This window comes from Girardinichthys multiradiatus, chromosome 2 (genome assembly GCF_021462225.1).
Source record: "Girardinichthys multiradiatus isolate DD_20200921_A chromosome 2, DD_fGirMul_XY1, whole genome shotgun sequence".
Classification (NCBI taxonomy): domain Eukaryota; kingdom Metazoa; phylum Chordata; class Actinopteri; order Cyprinodontiformes; family Goodeidae; genus Girardinichthys; species Girardinichthys multiradiatus.
The window spans coordinates 23,490,658-23,510,277 of NC_061795.1; the positions used below are offsets into that span (position 1 = coordinate 23,490,658).

At 38.3% G+C, this 19,620-nt stretch overlaps 2 protein-coding genes across 5 annotated transcripts; both read right to left on the reverse strand.

The window, feature by feature from the left end:
• Window positions 1-94: 94 nt before the first annotated feature.
• On the reverse strand, window positions 95-8,900 carry LOC124881600 (protein regulator of cytokinesis 1-like). Of its 3 annotated transcripts, none has more exons than XM_047387251.1 (14): window positions 8,780-8,900; window positions 7,968-8,100; window positions 7,752-7,874; window positions 4,861-5,094; window positions 4,620-4,790; window positions 4,388-4,537; window positions 4,130-4,277; window positions 3,908-4,044; window positions 3,737-3,832; window positions 3,394-3,540; window positions 3,197-3,307; window positions 2,983-3,090; window positions 2,592-2,762; window positions 95-579 (listed from the first exon to the last, which is right to left on the reverse strand). In XM_047387251.1, exons 3-14 carry the CDS (start codon window positions 7,857-7,859, stop codon window positions 508-510), a joined length of 1,653 nt encoding a protein of 550 aa, XP_047243207.1. In that variant the 5' UTR covers window positions 7,860-7,874; window positions 7,968-8,100; window positions 8,780-8,900; the 3' UTR covers window positions 95-507. The 3 variants fall into 3 exon arrangements, with proteins under 3 accessions (XP_047243207.1, XP_047243197.1, XP_047243189.1); XM_047387241.1 differs by lacking the exon at window positions 8,780-8,900 and adding an exon at window positions 8,427-8,587 and having other exon boundaries at window positions 2,659-2,762; XM_047387233.1 differs by lacking the exon at window positions 8,780-8,900 and adding an exon at window positions 8,427-8,587.
• A 6,455-nt stretch (window positions 8,901-15,355) lies between these two features.
• spi1a (Spi-1 proto-oncogene a) lies at window positions 15,356-17,913 on the reverse strand. 2 transcript variants are annotated; one of them, XM_047387518.1, is made up of 5 exons: window positions 17,755-17,913; window positions 17,348-17,441; window positions 17,090-17,274; window positions 16,393-16,522; window positions 15,356-16,279 (listed from the first exon to the last, which is right to left on the reverse strand). In XM_047387518.1, exons 1-5 carry the CDS (start codon window positions 17,779-17,781, stop codon window positions 15,969-15,971), a joined length of 747 nt encoding a protein of 248 aa, XP_047243474.1. In that variant the 5' UTR covers window positions 17,782-17,913; the 3' UTR covers window positions 15,356-15,968. The 2 variants fall into 2 exon arrangements, with proteins under 2 accessions (XP_047243474.1, XP_047243466.1); XM_047387510.1 differs by having other exon boundaries at window positions 16,393-16,555; window positions 17,755-17,912.
• Between the last annotated feature and the right edge of the window lie 1,707 nt (window positions 17,914-19,620).

Consider the following 19,620-nt stretch of genomic DNA (forward strand, 5'->3'; position numbering starts at 1 on the left):
ATGAGCTTCTGGCTTGGAACAACTGCATTTAACTCCAGCTAGAGCAAGCATGAAAACCTTTGATGCTAGTCAACAATTAATCTTGGTTTAGATCTTTTTTTTTTTTTTTTTTTCCTTCTATAGTTTTATTTACAAGTTGATTATAAAAGCAAGAAAAAAAAAAAAGGAAATGTAGCTGTCATTCTAGCTGAAAGAAGAACATAATGGGGGCACTGAATAACTGCCACAAGTACCAGAATAAAAATGGCACCCAACAGTTAAACATTTCAGTTAAAAAAACAAACAAAAAAACAAAACAAAAGGACTGCACCTTAAAACTAAGTATCAAATAGCCCAGAAATGGATACAACAGCAGTAACACTGGAATGAATGCATAGAACAGGAGTGAAAGTATTTACAGAAATAAAACATTTACATTTTTTTGTAGGTCAGCATTTAAAGTTTCCCTCTTATCCTCAACACCTAACCACCACCCACATGACTGACTCCTGGTGCTGCTTTGAACGGTCACTGATGGCTGATGGTGGAGTTCAGCAGTCCTGTCTTCACAGTCGATTTAGCAGCCTTTGTGAGGTCCATCTGCAACGACAAGTCTAGATTAATTTTTCAAGAAAGGAAAACAAAAGACTTTGTATTATTGTAAAAGGTGATGCCTTTGATGATGTTCCTATCTGTTAGGTTTCTTCACCAAAAACTATTTACAGCTGCTCCTCTTGACCAACTGCAGTTCCTGATATCCTTTTGTTTTCTAATAAGTTTGTGTTGCATATGTTGACAACTGCCTGGTTGCTTTTTATCCTGTCGCCATTTGAAAAATGGCTCAAGTAACTTTCCACATCCTGTTTAGTCTTGCTGTAAAGTTGCATTTGTGGCTTAAATAAAAACTATTTTCCAACAGGAAGTTATGTGGAGTTATTCTGTTTTCAACAGGGGTCAGAATCAGACTCAACTCACCCAAACTCTGAATACAACCTAAATAAATGGAAATGGGGAGTAGTTACTTGCAGTAGCTAACTCACTTCGAGCCCTGATTTAGTATGAATCCAGTTGGTTCAGGAAACTAACGCTAATGGCTAGTCTGATCAGAACACTGGTGGCAATGGTTCCTGAACTGTTTTACCGAGGTGCAGAAACCTCCCCAATCTAGATGTGTTCACCTCTGCTCTTATGAAAGAAAATGTCTGCAGCTGCAAAACAATTTATTAACAATTATTTAATGGCTTCTGTGTAAATAAGCAGTCCATGCAAAGGTTAGTGACGGCTTAAAGGTTCATTAAGAAAAACGTTCATATTAGACACTGATGCTTGTGACTGGAGTAGTTTTAGGACTGTAGTCCGCTTGGCTCGTGGCTTCAGTTTCTTATACCTTCCAACCTGGATAACTATCACCTTTAATAGCCTTTTAAACTCAACCTCACTTCAAAAACTATCCCTTCAAGTACACACAAATGAAATAGAAGTAGAAAGGGACAATCGGTTATGAAACCAGGATAAAACAAAAATGGCAAAGGGATAAAATGACCTGTAGCCTTTCCTGCTGTTCTATTATCCAGGATTCAACTGTTTCACAAATCAAGATGAAATAGTGTTTTAATTAAGATTTATCATATTAAAAACATTACAGGTTTTCAAACTAATTCATAATTGATAAATGACTCAAGATGGAAAAGCACTATTAATAAACCTGCAAACATTTTACATTGTTAATTTTTAAAACCCTTAAATTTTCTGATTTCTTTAAAATAAGGTCCATGAAGTTGCCAGTAATGGTTCCCTCATCTGTTAGAGAAAGAGGGTCACTAAGCTTGAAGAAAATGTAAACAAGTCCTCTAAGTTAAGCTAACCGCTAGTCAAACATACATCACCTGTTTTAGCTGACAGTTTAAAACTGAAAATGTTCATTTTAGTGGGATAGAACGCTATGCTAACGGATATTTTTAACAGTCTGATTTCACATGTCCGCTGTAATGTTTGAGAGTTTTGTTCAACCGAACGTGGCCTATGTTCCTTATCTTGTTAGCCTGTCCAAGCTGCGCCAAGATTCAAGTCATGTTTTAGATTTTGAGGCAAACTTCTCAGTTTAACTGCAGTTTTGAAGATGGTATGCCCCTGGTTCTTCCAGGTCTCAGCTCTTTGAAAATTATCCCAGTGCATTTGCAATCAGCTGATCCAAATATCAGCTGATGAGTGTTGATCCAACCAGCAGGCTAAGGGGATGTTGCTCGGCTGAACAAAAAGCATCAAACACAACGGTCTCTGGTGTAATTGTGGACTGTAACTATCTGCTAACAGTGTTCCCTCCTGCTAATAAACATTTAGTTTGAGATGTTGTAAAGTGCTAAAAGTCAGCTAAAAACACAGTATTCATGTGGCTGTTAGCTTTCACCACTCTGAAAACCGACCTGGTAAGTGAGCAGTCACCGATAATATAGTCACAGAACTTTCCGTCAAAAACCTGGAACTAACCCTTTTACAATCTGGAGTCAAACGTTCTTCAATCTCAGAATGATTCCGTCATACTCAACGGTATCAGTTCTCTTGAGCCCTGGACCTCACCATCAAGGACTAGACGTATGTAAAACCCCATTTACCGCAAATTCCGAATAGGAGCCGGCAATAGAGTTAAAGGTGAAGGTGTGATCTTGAGTATCCTGAGACCTTGGTGTGCCACATGGAGTGTTTCTGATATGGGAGAGGTTTTCCTTGTTCCGGTCTATTGCGCGCGGCGTCTTTCCATGTCCTGGGGTTCGCAGGCCTAGACTCTACAACAAGACCAAGGAGTGGTTATTTTTTCACTTTTTGGTATGAAGGCAACATTAATATACGGCATGATGAGAACAACAGAATACTCCATACAAATCTCAAATGTATTCAGCTGTTAATATAGCTGCGTATGGTTATTTTCTCCATATAATGCCGTTTAAGGAATTCTTCACTGCTTCACAATTAAAACAAAAGGTTTGGACGATAACAAGGAGATACCTTGCTGGCAGACAGAGGTGGTTTCAGTGTGGAGGTCTGGCACACGGTTCCACCAAGGCCTGTGTGAAGGAAGCTGTTTGGAGTGGAGATGGTTGAGGTGCCAGTCATCTAAAAAATAGAAAAGAAATATATTTAAGTTTTTATTCACTCACATAAAGTAGCACTAGCATCACATTGGCGCAAAATTTCTGACAAAACTGCAGAAGCATTTCACCTTCCTTATCTTTCCAGGCGTGGGAGTGCCTACAATCCGCCGTTTAGATGGAGTTCTCATCGTTGTTCCATACAGCATATCTTCTTGTGTTTGTTTGGTCTTCTTCAGTTGCTATTAGAAAACAATTTGCATTCAAATAGTTAGAAAAATAAAAGATAATAAACAGCTTTAAACTTAAAGCAATAAAATGGCCATACTCTTTCAAGTTTCTCCCTCTCTTTTTCCTCATGGTGCTCTTTCCACTGCTGCTGCACATACTCAAGAAATTTCTGTCCGTTCACCAGGAAGTCTTTGCTGTGCTCCTGCTCCCAACCATCGATCTGGACCTTCAAAGTCTTCTCCAACTGAAATGAGACATTTATGAGCCGTTAGTCATTAGTCACATTCAGAGAACCACCACTACTCCACCTATTGACTCCAAGTGGCATTACAGCATCTGCTCCCATTTTAAATTCCCCAAATAAAAAGTTTTCCAGGTATACAGTTGTCATATTTGTCCAGAATAGAAAAAGCCTATAAAGAGTACACATTTTTCCCCACCTTAGGTAAACTTTTCTGGAGATCGGCTCTTTGCTTTTCTTCTTTTAGGAGGTTCCCACCTCTGTTGGTAAATCTTGAAGGATCATTAGCCTTTCTCTGAAATAGGAAAAGACATTAAGACATCTCTACATCAAGTGCATAAAGCCTTCTTGGTGAGTTAAAAATACTCACATCTAGTTCCAAGTACAAGTTCCAGTTGTCCTGCCACTTTGTGACTCCCTCAAAGAGTTCCTTGTGGTCCTCATAGTACTTCTTCAGGCACCTGACCTCAGCCTCATGCAGGTTCAGAAGCTCCTCAGTATAATCCTCTGTATGAAGAAAAAGAGGATCTATAACTGCTTTCACAGCCTCAGATCAACATAAGAGCTTCTTATCCAAACCATATCTATTTACCATCATGATATGCAGTGAAGGCTTGCTGCTGCTCATCGCTGTAGAAGCATTTCTTCCACAAAACAGCAATCTCTACTCTGATGGACTCGATGACACTCTTCATGCTGTGCATTTTCAGCACCTCCAGACGTTGAACCTCAGCTTGAAGCTGCAAACAGAATTCACATTACCACAACTTGGTTGGGCTTAGTTAAACTATTGCTTTTACTAAAAAAAAAAAAAATATTGCCATTTTAAAAATTGGGGACGAATTCTTACTGCCTCAATGTTTTTCTTCTTTGAGTTGACCATATGCTCAGACAAGGGTTCCCTTTCCTCTAGAGGAACCTGAAGCCTTTCCCACAACTCCTGGATCTTCGTGCGGAAACCTGAACAAAGGAGCTCGTTCTCTGCCTTGCGTTGTTGTAACTGGAGAAGGGTTTTTAAAAATGTCATCATATTGTACACTTAATTCTTATATCAAGTTGAGAAAAAGATTAAGCAAACTAACATGACTGAGAAGAAGTTTCAGAGCAGCAATGTTGTCATTAGACAGACAAAATGCATCCTCATCCTCACACATCACATCCATCTCGAAACTAGTCTCGGGATTCTGTTCCAGGTCATTCATGAAAGCAATGATCTCCTTTTTGGTGCTGACAAATTCATCATGACGATGCTCCTGGAAAAACAAACAGCTTGAAAATTTGAACTACCAAGAGTAAATCACAGAGAAAGGTCTCTGGAGCTACCTTCTCTTTCATGAGATCGTCAAGGTAGGTACGATAGGTCTCGAGCTGTTTCACTGATGGGACAGAGTTCTGGTCAATGCTGAAGGGGGTGGTGCACATGATGTCACACAGCTCACAATCTTTGGCAGCGAGGCCTTTGAGCTCTTCCATTCGCTGGTTTTTGTGCCCTTTCATTACTTCTACACGAGTGCGGCAGCTCTTCTCCATCTGCAGAATTGTGCAGCCTTCCTCATCCTGCAAATAATCCAATAAACACCTAAATGTAAGATAACCAAAGTAGTTACTTCATAATAAGAACAACAAATTGTCTGGCTTTCCCCCTAAAACTGTATGTACTAGACCTGGTGAAAGACAGTAATTGAGTCCAACCTGTAGTTGCAATGCTTCTTTGACTCATTCTGAAGGCAGTAGATTTTATAGATTAAAAATAAAACAAAAATCTCACTTCCGAGTAGAAATACAATTATTTTTCAAATGACTGAATATTGAAGACATTTATGGACACCAAATAACTGATATTGAATCATATCCTTTACCACATGGCAATAGAACAGATATGTTTCTGCGAAAGCCACAACTCAATCATCATCATTGGGTATTCTCACTTTTAAAAAAGATGTCCGAGTAAGTCGCTCAAATTCCCCACGATTCTTTCGTTTCAAAACTACTTTAGCAGGGCTCTATGTCAACATTTCTAGACCATTTTATAAATCAAAAAAGTTCATTGTACAATTACAAATTCAGCTCAATATATTTTAAGATCATGAATAACTTCAATATATTTTTGACACTCATTTTCAGAACATGAAACCCATTTAGGTTCTTGAAACAGTAAAATATGACAAGCTTTTGTTTCTTGTAATTTTAATAACGGTATCCTACAAATAATGAAAACCCAAAATTCAGTGTCTCAGAAGATTTGAATTGTGTGAAAAAGTTTAATATTGGAAACTAATGATGTCTCACCCTACTCAGCTCGTCAACTCAAAACACCTGCAAATGTTTCCCGAGCCTCTAAATGTTCCCTCGGTCTGGGTCAGCAGGCTACACAATCATGGGGAGGACTGCTGACTAGACAGATGTTAAGAAGATGTTTACATCCTCCAAATAGTGATGTGTCCTTCTGTGTCGAGGCTTCGAAACGTGGCAGGTAATCCAGGGAGATTTTTGTGAAGCACCTATGGAGGCTTGTGGTGACCATGTGACTAATTCAGGAACTGGGTTGCTAGTTTGCGCGCGATTCAAAATGTGGGCAAAACGCTGCAGATTCCCAGCTTGTATAAACTTGCTGTTTCTTTTCTGGCTTCCCCCACTTCATCTGTGCCCTGGGAAAGAGTATTTTCTAAAGGAGGCAAATCATTTAAAAAATAAAACCCAACAGAGTGAAAAAGTATTTTTTTTTAAAACAGAAAATAAATAATGTTGTCCATAGCAACATAAGCATAGTTACAAAGTAGCACATTCAAATCACAACCTTCTCCTCTATTTGTATTTGTTTCCACTTTGCCCTTTGATCCTGCAACTGCATTATAAAGATAAATTAAGATCATATTCTGAATGTATGTATTGGCGTCACAAACCTCATTCATTTATTTGTTTGTTCGATTTAAAGCTTCACACAATGTCATTATAATCACTTTGCTGGTTTTAACATTTTTCTCCACTTGATGGCACAGTAGAGCAATTGAAGCATCATTAAGCTTTGGCTCATGAGCTTTACCAATTTCCAATTGGATAAAAAGCTTCAAGGCTTCATCTCACCATCACTAGAAATAAAGGTAGCTCTATAGCAGTCCTCGGGAGCTACTGTCCTGCAACTTTTACATACATTCCTGCTCCAACACAGCTGAATCAAATGATTTAATTACCTCTTCAGCGTGGCAAAGGCCTGGTAAATAGCCATTCATTTGAGTCAGGTGTGTTGGAGCAGAGTTGCATCTAAAAGCTGCAGGATAGCAGCTCTTGAGAACTGCCGTTGGAGACTCCTGCTTTATAGCAAAAAGAGATAGCGCCATTGAAAGTTAAGTGGAAGGATAACAAGTTTGGGGGAGCTTCAAAAGGAGTGGACTGAGGCTGGAGTCAGTACCACTATGAAGAGACTAATCCTGCACATGGGCTACAATCAATGCAGGCATCTGGTTTTTAAAAAACATGTTAGCTGCAAACAATGATAAAACACTGACCGCATCAGGGACAGTCAAAGAAAATGGAACACGGTGTTTCTTTAAAAAAAAAGATTTACCCGTCGCTTAGAAGAAAGACAAATTTAGCTTGTCGGAAATATTATCCAGACACATACATAAAATCCCACAGACACATAATGTGGAAACTAAACGAGCAATCAGTCATTAGTTATTAAGGTAACAGTGTTTTAAAGCTAATGCTGACAGTCTATGAGCATCATGTCTACAAAGCAGCTACCTATAGGTTCTACCAAAGCATCCAACCTAACCCAATGTCAACTTCTTAATGCTTGTGATGTTTCTAGAATGGCAAATATAAGAAATATTCTGCCCAAAAGGCAATGGAAAACTACAAAATCTATCAGGTATTTATGCCTTATTTGCAATAGTTAAGTACCAATATGAATTACAGCCATCATAGATCAATTCATGTTATATTTTAGCAATGGTAGGAGGAATAGTTTTGTGTAAATACAGTGACCTGTGGCATTTTTACTCAAGGTTATCTTATCTACAGAATATTAAATGTACCCATGCCAAGATCACACTTGTCTCTTTTCTTTTTTTATATAAATCACAATAAATAAAACTATTCAGGAACCCCTGATTATGGAGCCTGATTGCTTATTTAGGGCATTTCAGTTACAAAGCACCAAATAACAGGACATCTTAAGCATCTGACATTTTCTTGTTAGAAGTTGATTGTACCTCAAAAGGGGGCAGCTGCAGTTCACTGCACAAAAGATTGAGCTCCTTTTGACATGACTCGATGGTTTTTAGTAATCGCTGCTTTAGTTCCTGCTCTTCAGCAATCATCAGATCCAGCAAACCCTGCACAAAACGAGAACCAAAAGAAGAGTTGTTACAACAACACAATAAAAACATAAAGGCCTAACATGAACTGACTGAATTCCCAACACTCACTTTAATGTGCTTATGAACATCGTTGGTTCTCCGCAGCCGCTGTTCTTCAGGGATCCCTATTTCTTCCCAGATAACCTGCAGCCTGACTAGAGCCCTGTTCAGGTAGGCAACGGACTCTGCTGCATGGACTTCACTGGAGGAAAGGAAAACAAGTGGGTAAAAATGTAGAGTGGGACATTTAAAGCACAAACGACACGTTTCAAAACGACGCTACACTCCTTTTATGCTAACTTTAGCTAGCTACCTACTCTGAGCTGTAAAACCAGTTTATTTCATAATTCTTACCGGCATCAAACTCGTAAAATAATAAAGTTACAATTCACACGTACACATTCCAACAACAACATTCTTGTTTTCTTTTTAAATACCCGACTCAAACGGTGTCACTTAAGCTAACAGTGAACGAAAATAAAATAAAAAAAGTTTCCTTAACATAAATAAAAAAAGACCCGTACTAACCTGACTCTCATATCACCGCCGCAGATAGCCGAAATCAATAAAACAATTCCTCTCTAACCGTGTGCAATCAGCGGCTCACGATTAAAATTATTAATAATGATAAACCCGCTGTAGCTGCAGCTTTCTGACCGTTCGTCGAGCCTATTTCAAATTTACACAGAAACAACAGCTGTGCGCCGATTGGCTGATTAAAATCGCGTAATCACACGTTGGCCGGCACGTCACTGCCACCGTCTGGATTGGAGTACGTAGCGCGAATGTCACCCTGTTCTCTAGTTACGCATTAAAAACTCTTCTAAACGTAACGTGACTTTATGCCAGACACAAAACATGAAAAAATATTATTGATTTACCATTATTTGGGATTAAAATTAGGATTTTCCTGCATTTCTCAATCTTAAATGGGTAACGTCCTGCCTTTTACGTCCTGCCTTCCGCTGGAGTAGCCCAAATGTCACCAAATGCTATTCATCTCTGTCCGCAGTAGAGGCTGACATTTTTCGGGAATCCCACGGATCACGGGATTCTGGGTGGGAGACAGCATCAGTAAAGATCACGTAATTGGGACGGTACAGGATAAAAAAATGAACGGGAGCAGACGGGAGCGGGATCTAACCAATAAGAGGGAAAATAAACTAGGATCAATTGTCTTTGGAAATGTAAAACTGAGACTTTGTTATAAATTTAAGAAAAAAAAAACTTGGATCGACGCCGCCATTGTGTAGTTTTTTTCCAAGAAGCCTATACTATAATGCGAGTCAAACGAACTACATGACCCACAAGCCAACAGTGCTTCTGATCGATGTTTTCCACCTGCGTTCAGGATGGAGGGAACAAACGCAGGTGGAGAAGTGGACGTGGTAAAATTGGATTTGTAACGTAAAGTCAGAAATAAGGACTTATCTATTAAACTCATAGAGCTGACAGGAAAGTCGCAAATATTACCGAACTTCAGGAGAGTTGAATGTGGCGGTGTTAACACGCAGTCTGCTGCTTGTAAAACGTGTTTAGTTGTAATCAAGTTCACCAGTGATTAAGAGACACTTGTAAGACAGATTCTGGATTAAATCAGCCCTGCATCTCTTCATTCATCAAACCAAAAGTACCAACATGTGTCAAGTCTCATCTGACCAACAAAACTGCTGCATGTGCTCTAAAGATTTAAGAGCTTTTGCCGCAGTAGAGGGGAAAGGTACGGAGCCCGCGTGGGGACATGGGGGATTTTGTTTTTTTGCTTCCCCACGCAATACTTTTGCGTTCGGCATTTTGGAACAGCAGCACAGATGACAAACTGCTCATAAAACAAACACTGATATGTGATTGATATGGTTTATTTGTCATATGCAGATTAACACGCAGTAAACAATGCGATTAAATGCTTAGGATAAGAAGAACCGTTTAAATCACGATAAAAACAAAAACACTAATGGCGTACAAAAAAAAAAAAAAAAGTACACATGCAGCAACAATAAGCAAATAACGTGTCACAGATGTGCTTTCGTGCAGTATTATTGTCCAGAGTTCAGTAGTTTGTTTGACAACCTGTGGATAAAAACTGTCTAACGTCTGATTGAAGATCATTTTATTTAAGACCGATTTCAAAATAAAACTCAATAAATCTCAAAACGGGTGTAGTGTTTGTTTCATTTTTGCAGTTATCTGGTTTTGAAACTATCCCACAAAGTATTACGAGACAACGCAAAGACTATTGCGTGAGAACGCAAAAAGTGTTGCGTGAGAACGCAAACACTATTGCGTGGGGACACAAAAAAGAAAAAAAATCCCCCCTTGTCCCCTCGTGGGCTCCGTATAGAAAGGCTTCATCAAGGGAAGATATTTAATAAATATGTTGTGAAATAGAAAAAAATTGAATGTACCATTAAATGTACAATTTATTTAATACATCATTAAATATTAAGTGTACCACTAATTACGTCATGTCGTCTTTAAAATTATACTTAATTATTCAGTGACACATTTAATTGCATAATAGTCCATTTAATGATATAATGGTACATTTATTATTTCTAATGATGTATTAAAAAAATAAATGGTACCTTTAATTTAATGGCACATTTAATGCTACATTTCTTTCATGTTACATTTACTTCACTTATGGGACATTCACAACATTTATTTATTTAATGATGATTTTATTGTATTAATTTTGTCCAGTTTGACCCTCCATTCTTGATGCCTGTATAGGAGGTCATGTCAGAATTTGTATTAGGTGTTCTGGAGCAGACACACATCTAAAACTTGCAGAGAAGGGGTCCCTGAGGACCAGGGCTGTGAACCATTGAGGTACAGTTTCTAAATTGTGAAGGTATTGTCTTTTTGCCCTTTTGTTCAACAAGTACAGTTCTCTTGCTAGGTGCATTTTTCTTTCGTTTCAGCAACTTGAAACATAAAAGTGATGTCATTGTTCAAAGGAAACAATCACTTAATAAATGAGTAAAATACAACTAGGTACATTTTGTTTATTCAACTAAGATAGGCATGGTCTGTTTCCTTGTTTGATATTTTATTATTTCTTCATTATTATTCTTTTTACTTTAACTGGCCTTTACTACAGCTAAAAACAGGGACCTAACTGGTCCTTCAAACAAAGAAATTGCCAAAAGACTAAATGAAGAAAACAAAAATGGGAGTGGCACAGGAGTGGGAGTCGTTCTGAATGGGAGCGGGACGGGAGTGGGAGTCAATTTACCAGGAGTTGGACGGGACAGGATGTTTTTCGTTATGCTGGCCTGGGATTGGGATGGGACAAGACATTTTTCTGTGGGAGCGGGATGGGACAGGAGAGAAAATCCACTCCCATGTCACCCTCAAGTCCGCAGTAAGGGGTATTTTTGGCTGTAAATAATTATTTTGGCACTTTTCAAATAGTAACAACCGACTGACAGCGAGAGAGACGAACAGATCCGAAGGTTACCGAAGAACGATGACGTAGCGTAGCGAAATTGACAAGACTCACAACTCATGCTGCCAAGTATGGAGAGCCGATTCATTCAAAATTAAATAAATAATTAAATACTGCTATTGATAAATTATTGATAAATATTCCATGAAATAAATAAATATCCCCATGAAATAAAACTAAATAATTATGTTAAAATAAATTTTCATCTTATTTTATTTCATTCATTTCAAGATTTAATTAATTTACTTAAAGATTTATTTATTTATTTATTTCATAATGCAGTTTTATTTTGTGACACTTTTATTTTGTAAAGCTACTTTACGTATTTCAGTGACTTTTACTTTTTAACCCCATTTTTCATTTGAAGGTCTTTTTATTTCATGTTCTTATATCCAAATGAGGGGGCGGAGTTTTATCTGTGGGGCTGCGCTGGGACAGCAGGGCCGAGGTCAAGGAGCTACAGATGTGAATTTGATTAAAATATTTGGAAAAACTTAGAACTCTTCAACAATTTCCTAGCCATTGTGTCTCAGTTAATCCCAACCCTACTCAGGAGTACCTTTGATAAGATCTAGTTTAAAACCTTACTCTTATACTGGTCAAACCTGGACTGGATAATTCTTTAAGACAAGCAAATAATTTAACTTGTAACTCTTAATTTTTTAATTTTGGAAAAAAGATAAACAAATAATAAAACACCCTTATTTAACATGGAGTGCTCTGAAAAAGTATTGGCCCCAATACTGCTTTTCTTTTGTTTTTGCTGTTGTGCCATACTGTTTGTGATCAAACATATTCTAACATCATAAAAAGAAAACAGTGATATTTAAAATGGTACATTTGTCTATCTTACACTTTAAAAACATTCTCTAAAACACATCTTATGGTTTGTGAAACCTTTACTCGAATCATCAAACTTAAAACAGGTGGATTTTAAGGTTTCCACCACCCAAGGCCCTGTTACCACAATAGTTGGAGAAGTCAAACCTGGACTGGATTATTCTACACAGCTTTATTGAAACACATCTTGTGATCTTAAATCTCTATTTCTCTAGTCTTTATATTTTTCTCAGATAAATGTATATATTACCTTTTTGTTTCCACAATCTTACAGCAGTAGTAAGTCACTGGCTTCCACTGTCATTCCAGTTTAATTTCCATTTTGAAGTCTAATATGTCCATAAGAATTGTTTTTATTTATTTATATAGTTTTTTTGTTTGAACATTGTTTTCATTTTTACCTTTCAAGGTTTCTTTCTTCTGCATAGAAATTAATGTGGATCATGAATAATTTACATAATTTATGGATACATTTTTTCACTCCACTACCTCTGAAATCACATACATTTATATCCATCCATCCATCCATCCTGTAAAGTTATCTTTGCAGGGCCAATTAAGAGCAACCAATTAGCCTGACATGCATGTTTTTGGACCGTGTGAGGAAGTACTCTGAAGAACCCATGCCTGCACAAGGATAACATTCAAACCCACGACCTTCTTGCTGCAAGGTTAAAATACAACAAACTGTGCCACTGATATATAATTGTATTGATATTATATCTGTGTTAGTATACTTAAAAAAAAAAGTCTTCTTGTAAATGTTTATTTTTTTCTTTAGATAAAGTATTTGGTTTAAATTCTAACTGACTTTCTTTCTGTGCAGGCTGGCTCCCTGCTTGTGCCTTTGGTATTATTTAGATGTTTATCTATACATAGTAAAGCATTCTCCCTGTGCTTGACTGGTGTTCTTATTTCCCCAGGTGTTTACTGAGCCCAGCAGATGTAGGGATGAAGTCGGTACTAAATTTAATATATTCTCAGAGGTACAGAATCGCTCCGCATGTCTGTACAATCTGCTTGCAGCTGCATTTCATTGCCAGAACCCAGGCGTTTCATGGTTGCACAAAATCTATTGCTGAATTTTCTGTTTCAGTAATACTTTAAATTGGCTACAGAATGCTTTAGCTTTTCATTTTGAGGAACTCATCTGTTGGTGTGTGTGTGTGTACAGAGCCTTGCAAGAGTATTCATACCCCTTGAACTTTTCCACTTTTTGTCAGGTTAGAACATAACTGTGAAATAGAGGGGAAGTGATACATGTTTTTTTTTTTTTATTCTTTGCAAAACAAAAATCGAAAGATGCATTGTGCATGGTCTTCAACACCTTTTACTTTGACAGCCCTAAATAAGATCCAGCAATGTGCCTTCAGAAGTCCTCCAATTAGTAAATAGAGTCTCCCTATGTGTATTCAATCTTGGTATAAATCTGCAAAGGCCTCAGACATTTGTTAGAGAAAATTAGTGAACAACCTGCATCATAAAAGCCAAGCAATGCAGCACACAGCTCAGTGATAAATTGGTGAAGAAGTTTAAAGCAGGGTTAGGTTACTTAAAAATATTTCTCCAGGGTCTGCTGGGAACGCCTGGCGGAGTCTCCCGTGAGGCAGAGCTTCAACTCCCACCTCCGGGAGAGTTTGGGGCAGGCTCTCCAATCTCTGGTGCTGAGGTCACAGAGGTAATTAAAAAGCTCTTCGGTGGAAGGCTCCGGGGGTGGAGGGTGCATGGGAGTTCTTCCAACCAGTTTACATGTGCTTTGTGAACTTGGAGAAGGCGTTTGACCGTGTCCCTCGGGGAATCCTGTGGGGGTAATTTGGGAGTATGGGGTACTGGGCCCTTTGATACGGGCTGTTAGGTCCCTGTATGACCGGTGTTAGAGCTTGGTCCCCATTGCAGGCAGTAAGTTGAACTCATTTCCGGTGGGGTTTGTACTCTGCCAAGGTTGCCCTTTGACACCGATTCTATTCATAACTTTTATGGACAGAATTTCTAGGCGCAGCCAAGGTGTTGAGGGGATCTGTTTTGGTGGCCTTAGGATTGCGTCTCTGCTTTTTCTCTGATGGAAAAATGGAGCGGGAGATTGACAGACGGATTGGTGCTGCATCAACAGTGATGCGGGCGCTGTACCACTCTGTCATGGTGAAGAGAGAGCTGAGTCAAAAAGGGAAACTCTCGATTTATCTGTCAATCTACGTTCTTACCCTTATCTATGATTATGAGCTTTGGGTCATGAATGAACGAGATCACGGATAAAAGCAGCCCAAATGAGTTTCCTCCGCAGGGCATCTGGGCTCTCCCTTAAAGTATGGTGAGAAGCTCGGTCTTCCAGGAGGGACTCAGAGTAGAGCCGCTGCTTCTCCACGTCGAGAGGAGCCAGTTAAGGTGGCTCGGGAATCTGATTAGGATGCCTCCTGGACGCCTCCCTGGTGAGGTGTTCCGGGCACATCCCACCGGGAAAAGGTCCAGAGGAAGACCCAAGACATGCTGGAGGGACTATTTTTCTCGGCTGGCCGGGGAACGCCTCGGGATTCCCCTGGACGAGCTGGCCCAAGTGGCTGGGGAGAGGGAAGTCTGGGTCCCTCTGCTTAGGCTGCTGCGCCCGCGACCCGACCCACAGAGAAATTGAAGACAATGGATAGATGGATGGGTCTGAACATCTCACAGAGTACTGTTTAATCAACCATCAGTTAAAAAACTGCACACCATTCTGAAGACACCAACCCAACTGTGAAGCATGGTAGTGACAACACCATGCTGTGGGGTTGCTTTTTTTTAACAAGGACAGGAAAACTGGTTTGAGTTTGTGAAAAGATAAATGAAGTTAAATACAGGCAGATCCTGAGAAAGAAAACATGTGGGAGGCTGGAAAATGCCTGGGCAGAGGTTCAATTTCCAGCAGTACAACAATCCTAAAGATACAGTAAAATCTTCAATGGAATGGTTCAGTGTAATGTGTTAGAATGGACTAATCAAAGTCCACACCTAAATACAATTTAAAATCTGTGGCAAGATGCGACAATTTGTATTCACATATGCTTTCCTTCCAATCTGGGAGAGCTTAAGTTATTTTGGAAAGAGAAATTTATAAAAAACAAAATTAGTCTCTAGATATGCAAAGCTGTTACAGACATACCCCCGAAAAAGGGCTAAATGCAAACGCAGGCCACACCTTTTAGATATTTATTTAAAAAAATTGAAAGCATTCTTTTCCTTCACAATAATGTGCTACTTTATGCAGTTCTAGCCATTAAATTCCCAAATGATACATTGGAGTTTTTTGTGCAACATGAGAAGAGTGAAAGACTTCAAGTTGTATGAATCCTTTAGCAAGGCAATGCATTAAAATATGTCCTTTGTTACTTTTTCCTTTTATACCACAAATAAAACAGTATTTTGTTGCCAAGTTTGAACAATCAAAACTTTTCGAGCCACATCCACTCAAACATGCACATTAACATGTTTTGGATTTGTCTATTCGGTGTTTAAGTTATTTCAGTATGTCATGAGCACACAACATATTTATTTACACATATTTAGACAACTACATTATCTCTGGTTTTTTTTTTTAATGTCAGATTTTTATACAAAAACACACTTTGGGAGGAAAATAAAATTGTGTTCATGGATGTTAACAAATGCCAAAAGGAAAGACATACTGCGGCATTACAAATAAATAAAAACAATGTCAGAAAGACAAATAAAATATGCAAATCTACAAGTAAAACAGCATGTTGGGAAATTTAGTGATCTGAGCATTATAACAGACAACCTTTGTTTTCTCAGTGATGATAGTGACGTAAATAGAGGTTCTTGAGCACTTCTTCGCTGAACTGGTAGGTTAGCTTCTTTTTTACTTTTTTAATCTCTCCTGTTTTGCCATAGTTCCTCAAGGCTCTGGCCATTTTTTGGTAGGTCATTTTTTTGCGGTTTCCTTTCTGAACCCCCCAGTGGGTCGCCAGAGCCTCTTTGTGTTTGGTGGAGAACTGGAAGATGCCCTTGTCCTGGTCCACCCACCAGATGCTGTCACTCATGTCACCCTTTCTAAGCAGATCCAGGAGGAACTGATACAGGCGGATTTTCTTCTTATTGCCTGGGATGAAAAATCACATTTGTCAGAGGTGCTGTTGTTTTTTTTTTTAAGCTTTCATTAAAAAAAGAAAAAATGTAAGATCATTATTATGTCATGTCTTAGGAAATACTCACCTGGGTCTTTCCTGAAGGAACAGTTGTAGTCTTCATACTCATCCTCCCCCTCTGACACTTGTAGCGGAGGACTGACGGCTCTCTGATCCTCCTCCGTGTAGTAACGTCGAGGTGAGGCCAAGGGCGGATACTGGTAGCACAGGGATGGGGTGTAATATGGGATCTTTAGGGGAAATTTAAAGCAATTCATAAAACCTTTAAAAAAAAACGGTTTTGCAATCACTCGCTGTCATATATTTTTTCTTAAACGCAGCTATTGTCCTAAAAGAGGAAGTTGCTCTGCCAAAATAGATTCCAGTGCTCAGTAACAACACATGGGGTGGATGACATTTCAGTAAAAATGTCCCAGGCTTTCCACAACATGGACGGTGGATGAAATTACAATCTGCTTTTGAGTGCTTATTGTTTTCATGAAAATAACTTCCGACCATTTTGGCTTTATTCGCAGCTGATTGTGATGAAAGTCAGAAGATGTTCTGAAACCTGAGTAGTAGCTGGGATGTTGTGTTTTAATCAGTTAAAAAATTACCTTTATTAAATCTGAAAACATCAAGAATTTTTAAAAATGTAAGAAATTATAAGGAATCAACCAGGATTTCTCCCTACTTTAGAAGAGGGGTTAAAACAGGGTTTAGTCATATTCTGGCTTATTTATCTATTCTCGCATTACCCATAAAATTTCCACACACATACTTACTTGTGATGACAGGGTGAGCGGAGCCAGTGGGGGCTCAAGGTGAAGGTGCAAAGACTCGCTGCTGAGGGGGAAAGGTTGAATGAGCTGCTGAGGAGACACCGCCTGCAGCTCCGTCAGGTGATTTACAGGGGAACCCTCAAAGTCCGCTGGCTGGACCCGATCAGAGTGGAAGGGCCATCTGTGGTCTGAAAAGTAACAGACGTTATAGCTGTGTGATGAAAAATCGTCTCATTAAAGAGGTAAATCCCATCTTCTCACCTTCGTAAATCTCCCCCACACCACTCAGGTAGGGGTACAGGTCAACAGGTGGCCGATATGTCTCCGGCTCATTTGGAATAGTTTCCTCTGATGCCTTTTGGAGATTAAAAAATGCTTTTTCTAAAAAAAGATATATCATTGACCCCCCCCAATCAACTGAATATACTCTCAACATATGTGGATTGAATATAGGTTTAACCGTTACTACCTGAACTAAAAGCACATATTCTTCTAGAGCACACATAAAGATAGAAATCCGGTTTACTAATCAGTATATTCAACTACTTGTGTCCAAACTTCCAACAAACTTTAAAACAACAAGTGAAATTTCCCACACCTTCCAAACTCTGATTAAACATGTATCTCTCCAACTAACTGATTTAAAACAATAAAATAGCAGCACTTACAGACGTAATGACAAAGCCATCCATCATGTAAACAAGGCAGCATCAGAGTCTTGACTTTTACAGCTTGTGATAAAAGTTATGTTTTTCCTATTGCTTCACAGAGAAACACGCAACGTCGACTTCAGCAGGCAAAAATGGGAACTGAAAGTGAGAAATCAGCTAAGCTGGATCCTATGCAGTCTACATTCATAACAACCAATTATCAAACTCATATGATCACCAAGTTCCTGATGGCCACTGATTTTTTTTAAACACATTTCCTGCATGTGAAAAAAGGTCATACAGATATCTTTTTTGATTAGTCAGTTTTTGTTGTTCAAATTTACTGTAAACAGGCACCAACCTGTTCACTGTTTGATTAGATGTGTTAAAATGTAAATTTGTTATCATAAATTTAATGAAATGGATTTGCATGCTTCATATTTCTCTGGATTTTAACTCAAATTGTGGTTTGATGTTATTTCAACAGCTATTGCCTATAGTAAATCCTTCATTTTTTTCACAGTGGTTTAATGAGTAAGCCAGGAAGCAGTTTCCCCCTGAACCTGCTCCATGCAGTAGAAAACAGTTAATTAGTTGATCTCTTACACACGGATTTAGTGGCAGTCATTCTTCAGCGTGATTAATTCATGTAGGAGTCTTTTTTTATTTTAAGTATACTGCTCGCAGGAGCTGAAACCAAAAGCGAAGTTTGGATTATGGCTTGTTCCCCTTTTAATTTGGCATTCTGGTTTCAATAGAGGAAGTTCTGACCATGAGAATGAAACTAGTGAAAATATGGCTCAAATGGTCTGGGGCTGCGTGTTGCTTTGAGTCCTTTTTCCAAGCAAGCTCGGGCAGAGGGTAAAATGTAAATAAAAAGAGGAAGTACTTATGTGCAGTAAAATTTATCAGAGTTAGATCATTTAAATCATAAACTGAAAAGATGAGCTACAACAACATTTAATTTCCCTTTGGGATTAATAAAGTATTTTTGAATTGAATTGAATTGAAAAGTACAGGTTCTGTGTCTTTTACATGTAAAATCATTTTGAGATTTAAAAGAAGTAGAATTGGGTTTGTGATGTTAAAAAAAAAATGCAGGTTTTGTTGCAGCTAGTCAGGTGAACTGGTGGCAGGTCAGTAGCGTTTTTGACTACATGAGGTCTAATGACTGGGAGGAGTTTGCCTCATTCTTTGAGACAATTGTTTTTAAGTATTCATTTATAAACAGAAAGTTGCAAATTGTTTTGGAGTTGTATAATTTCAGCTATACGAGATGATTTATAAACATAACATATTTTTAATGACAAATCGTTTTAGGCAGCATTATTTTACAAATGCCTTATAACTGGTTAGTGAACAGGGTGACAGTTAAAGCTTTACCAAATGTCTAGACAGGATCTAGAAATGCTGACATATTTTCTGGTTTATATGGTTAGTATGGGATAAAAAAAAACAGTCCTTTTTGTCTGACACCTACATTTTTTAGTTATTTTTTGCAAAATCCAGGGTCCTCTAGATCTGAGAAAATAGAGTATTATTCTTGTTTTAATATGGTTTAAACAGCCAGTATTATTGAATGCACAGTTGCATTAGTGCACATATCATAAATAATAACCCCACATCTGTAAAGGTTACAATGAAGCCTAATACTATAGGTTGTCGACAACAATTTCCCCCATCACAATAACAATAATGCCCTTGTCATGGAATATGTTGCTTATTTCATCAGGACAGTTATAAGCTGAAATATGCAAGTATATATTCACAACTCTAAGTAGAATTGTCAGTTCATTACTCTAAACGCAGTCACAGGAATTATTTGAAAAATAAAACTGAAAATATATAAGTAAGAATGGTAAAACTTTGACCATGTCAGCTTTA

Bases quoted from the DNA above. Each gene is read 5' to 3' on its own strand.
- LOC124881600 (XM_047387233.1), bottom strand. The intron at 3,833-3,907 runs GTGAGTATTTTT...TTCCTATTTCAG, and splicing joins ACTTGTACTTGGAACTAGAT to AGAAAGGCTAATGATCCTTC. The intron at 580-2,591 runs GTAAATGGGGTT...TTGTCGTTGCAG, and splicing joins GCTCCTATTCGGAATTTGCG to ATGGACCTCACAAAGGCTGC.
- spi1a (XM_047387510.1), bottom strand. From the start codon at position 17,781: ATGATGGATGGCTTTGTCATTACGTCT. The intron at 17,442-17,754 runs GTAAGTGCTGCT...AATCTCCAAAAG, and splicing joins ATGGCTTTGTCATTACGTCT to GCATCAGAGGAAACTATTCC. The intron at 17,275-17,347 runs GTGAGAAGATGG...GTTACTTTTCAG, and splicing joins TGTGGGGGAGATTTACGAAG to ACCACAGATGGCCCTTCCAC.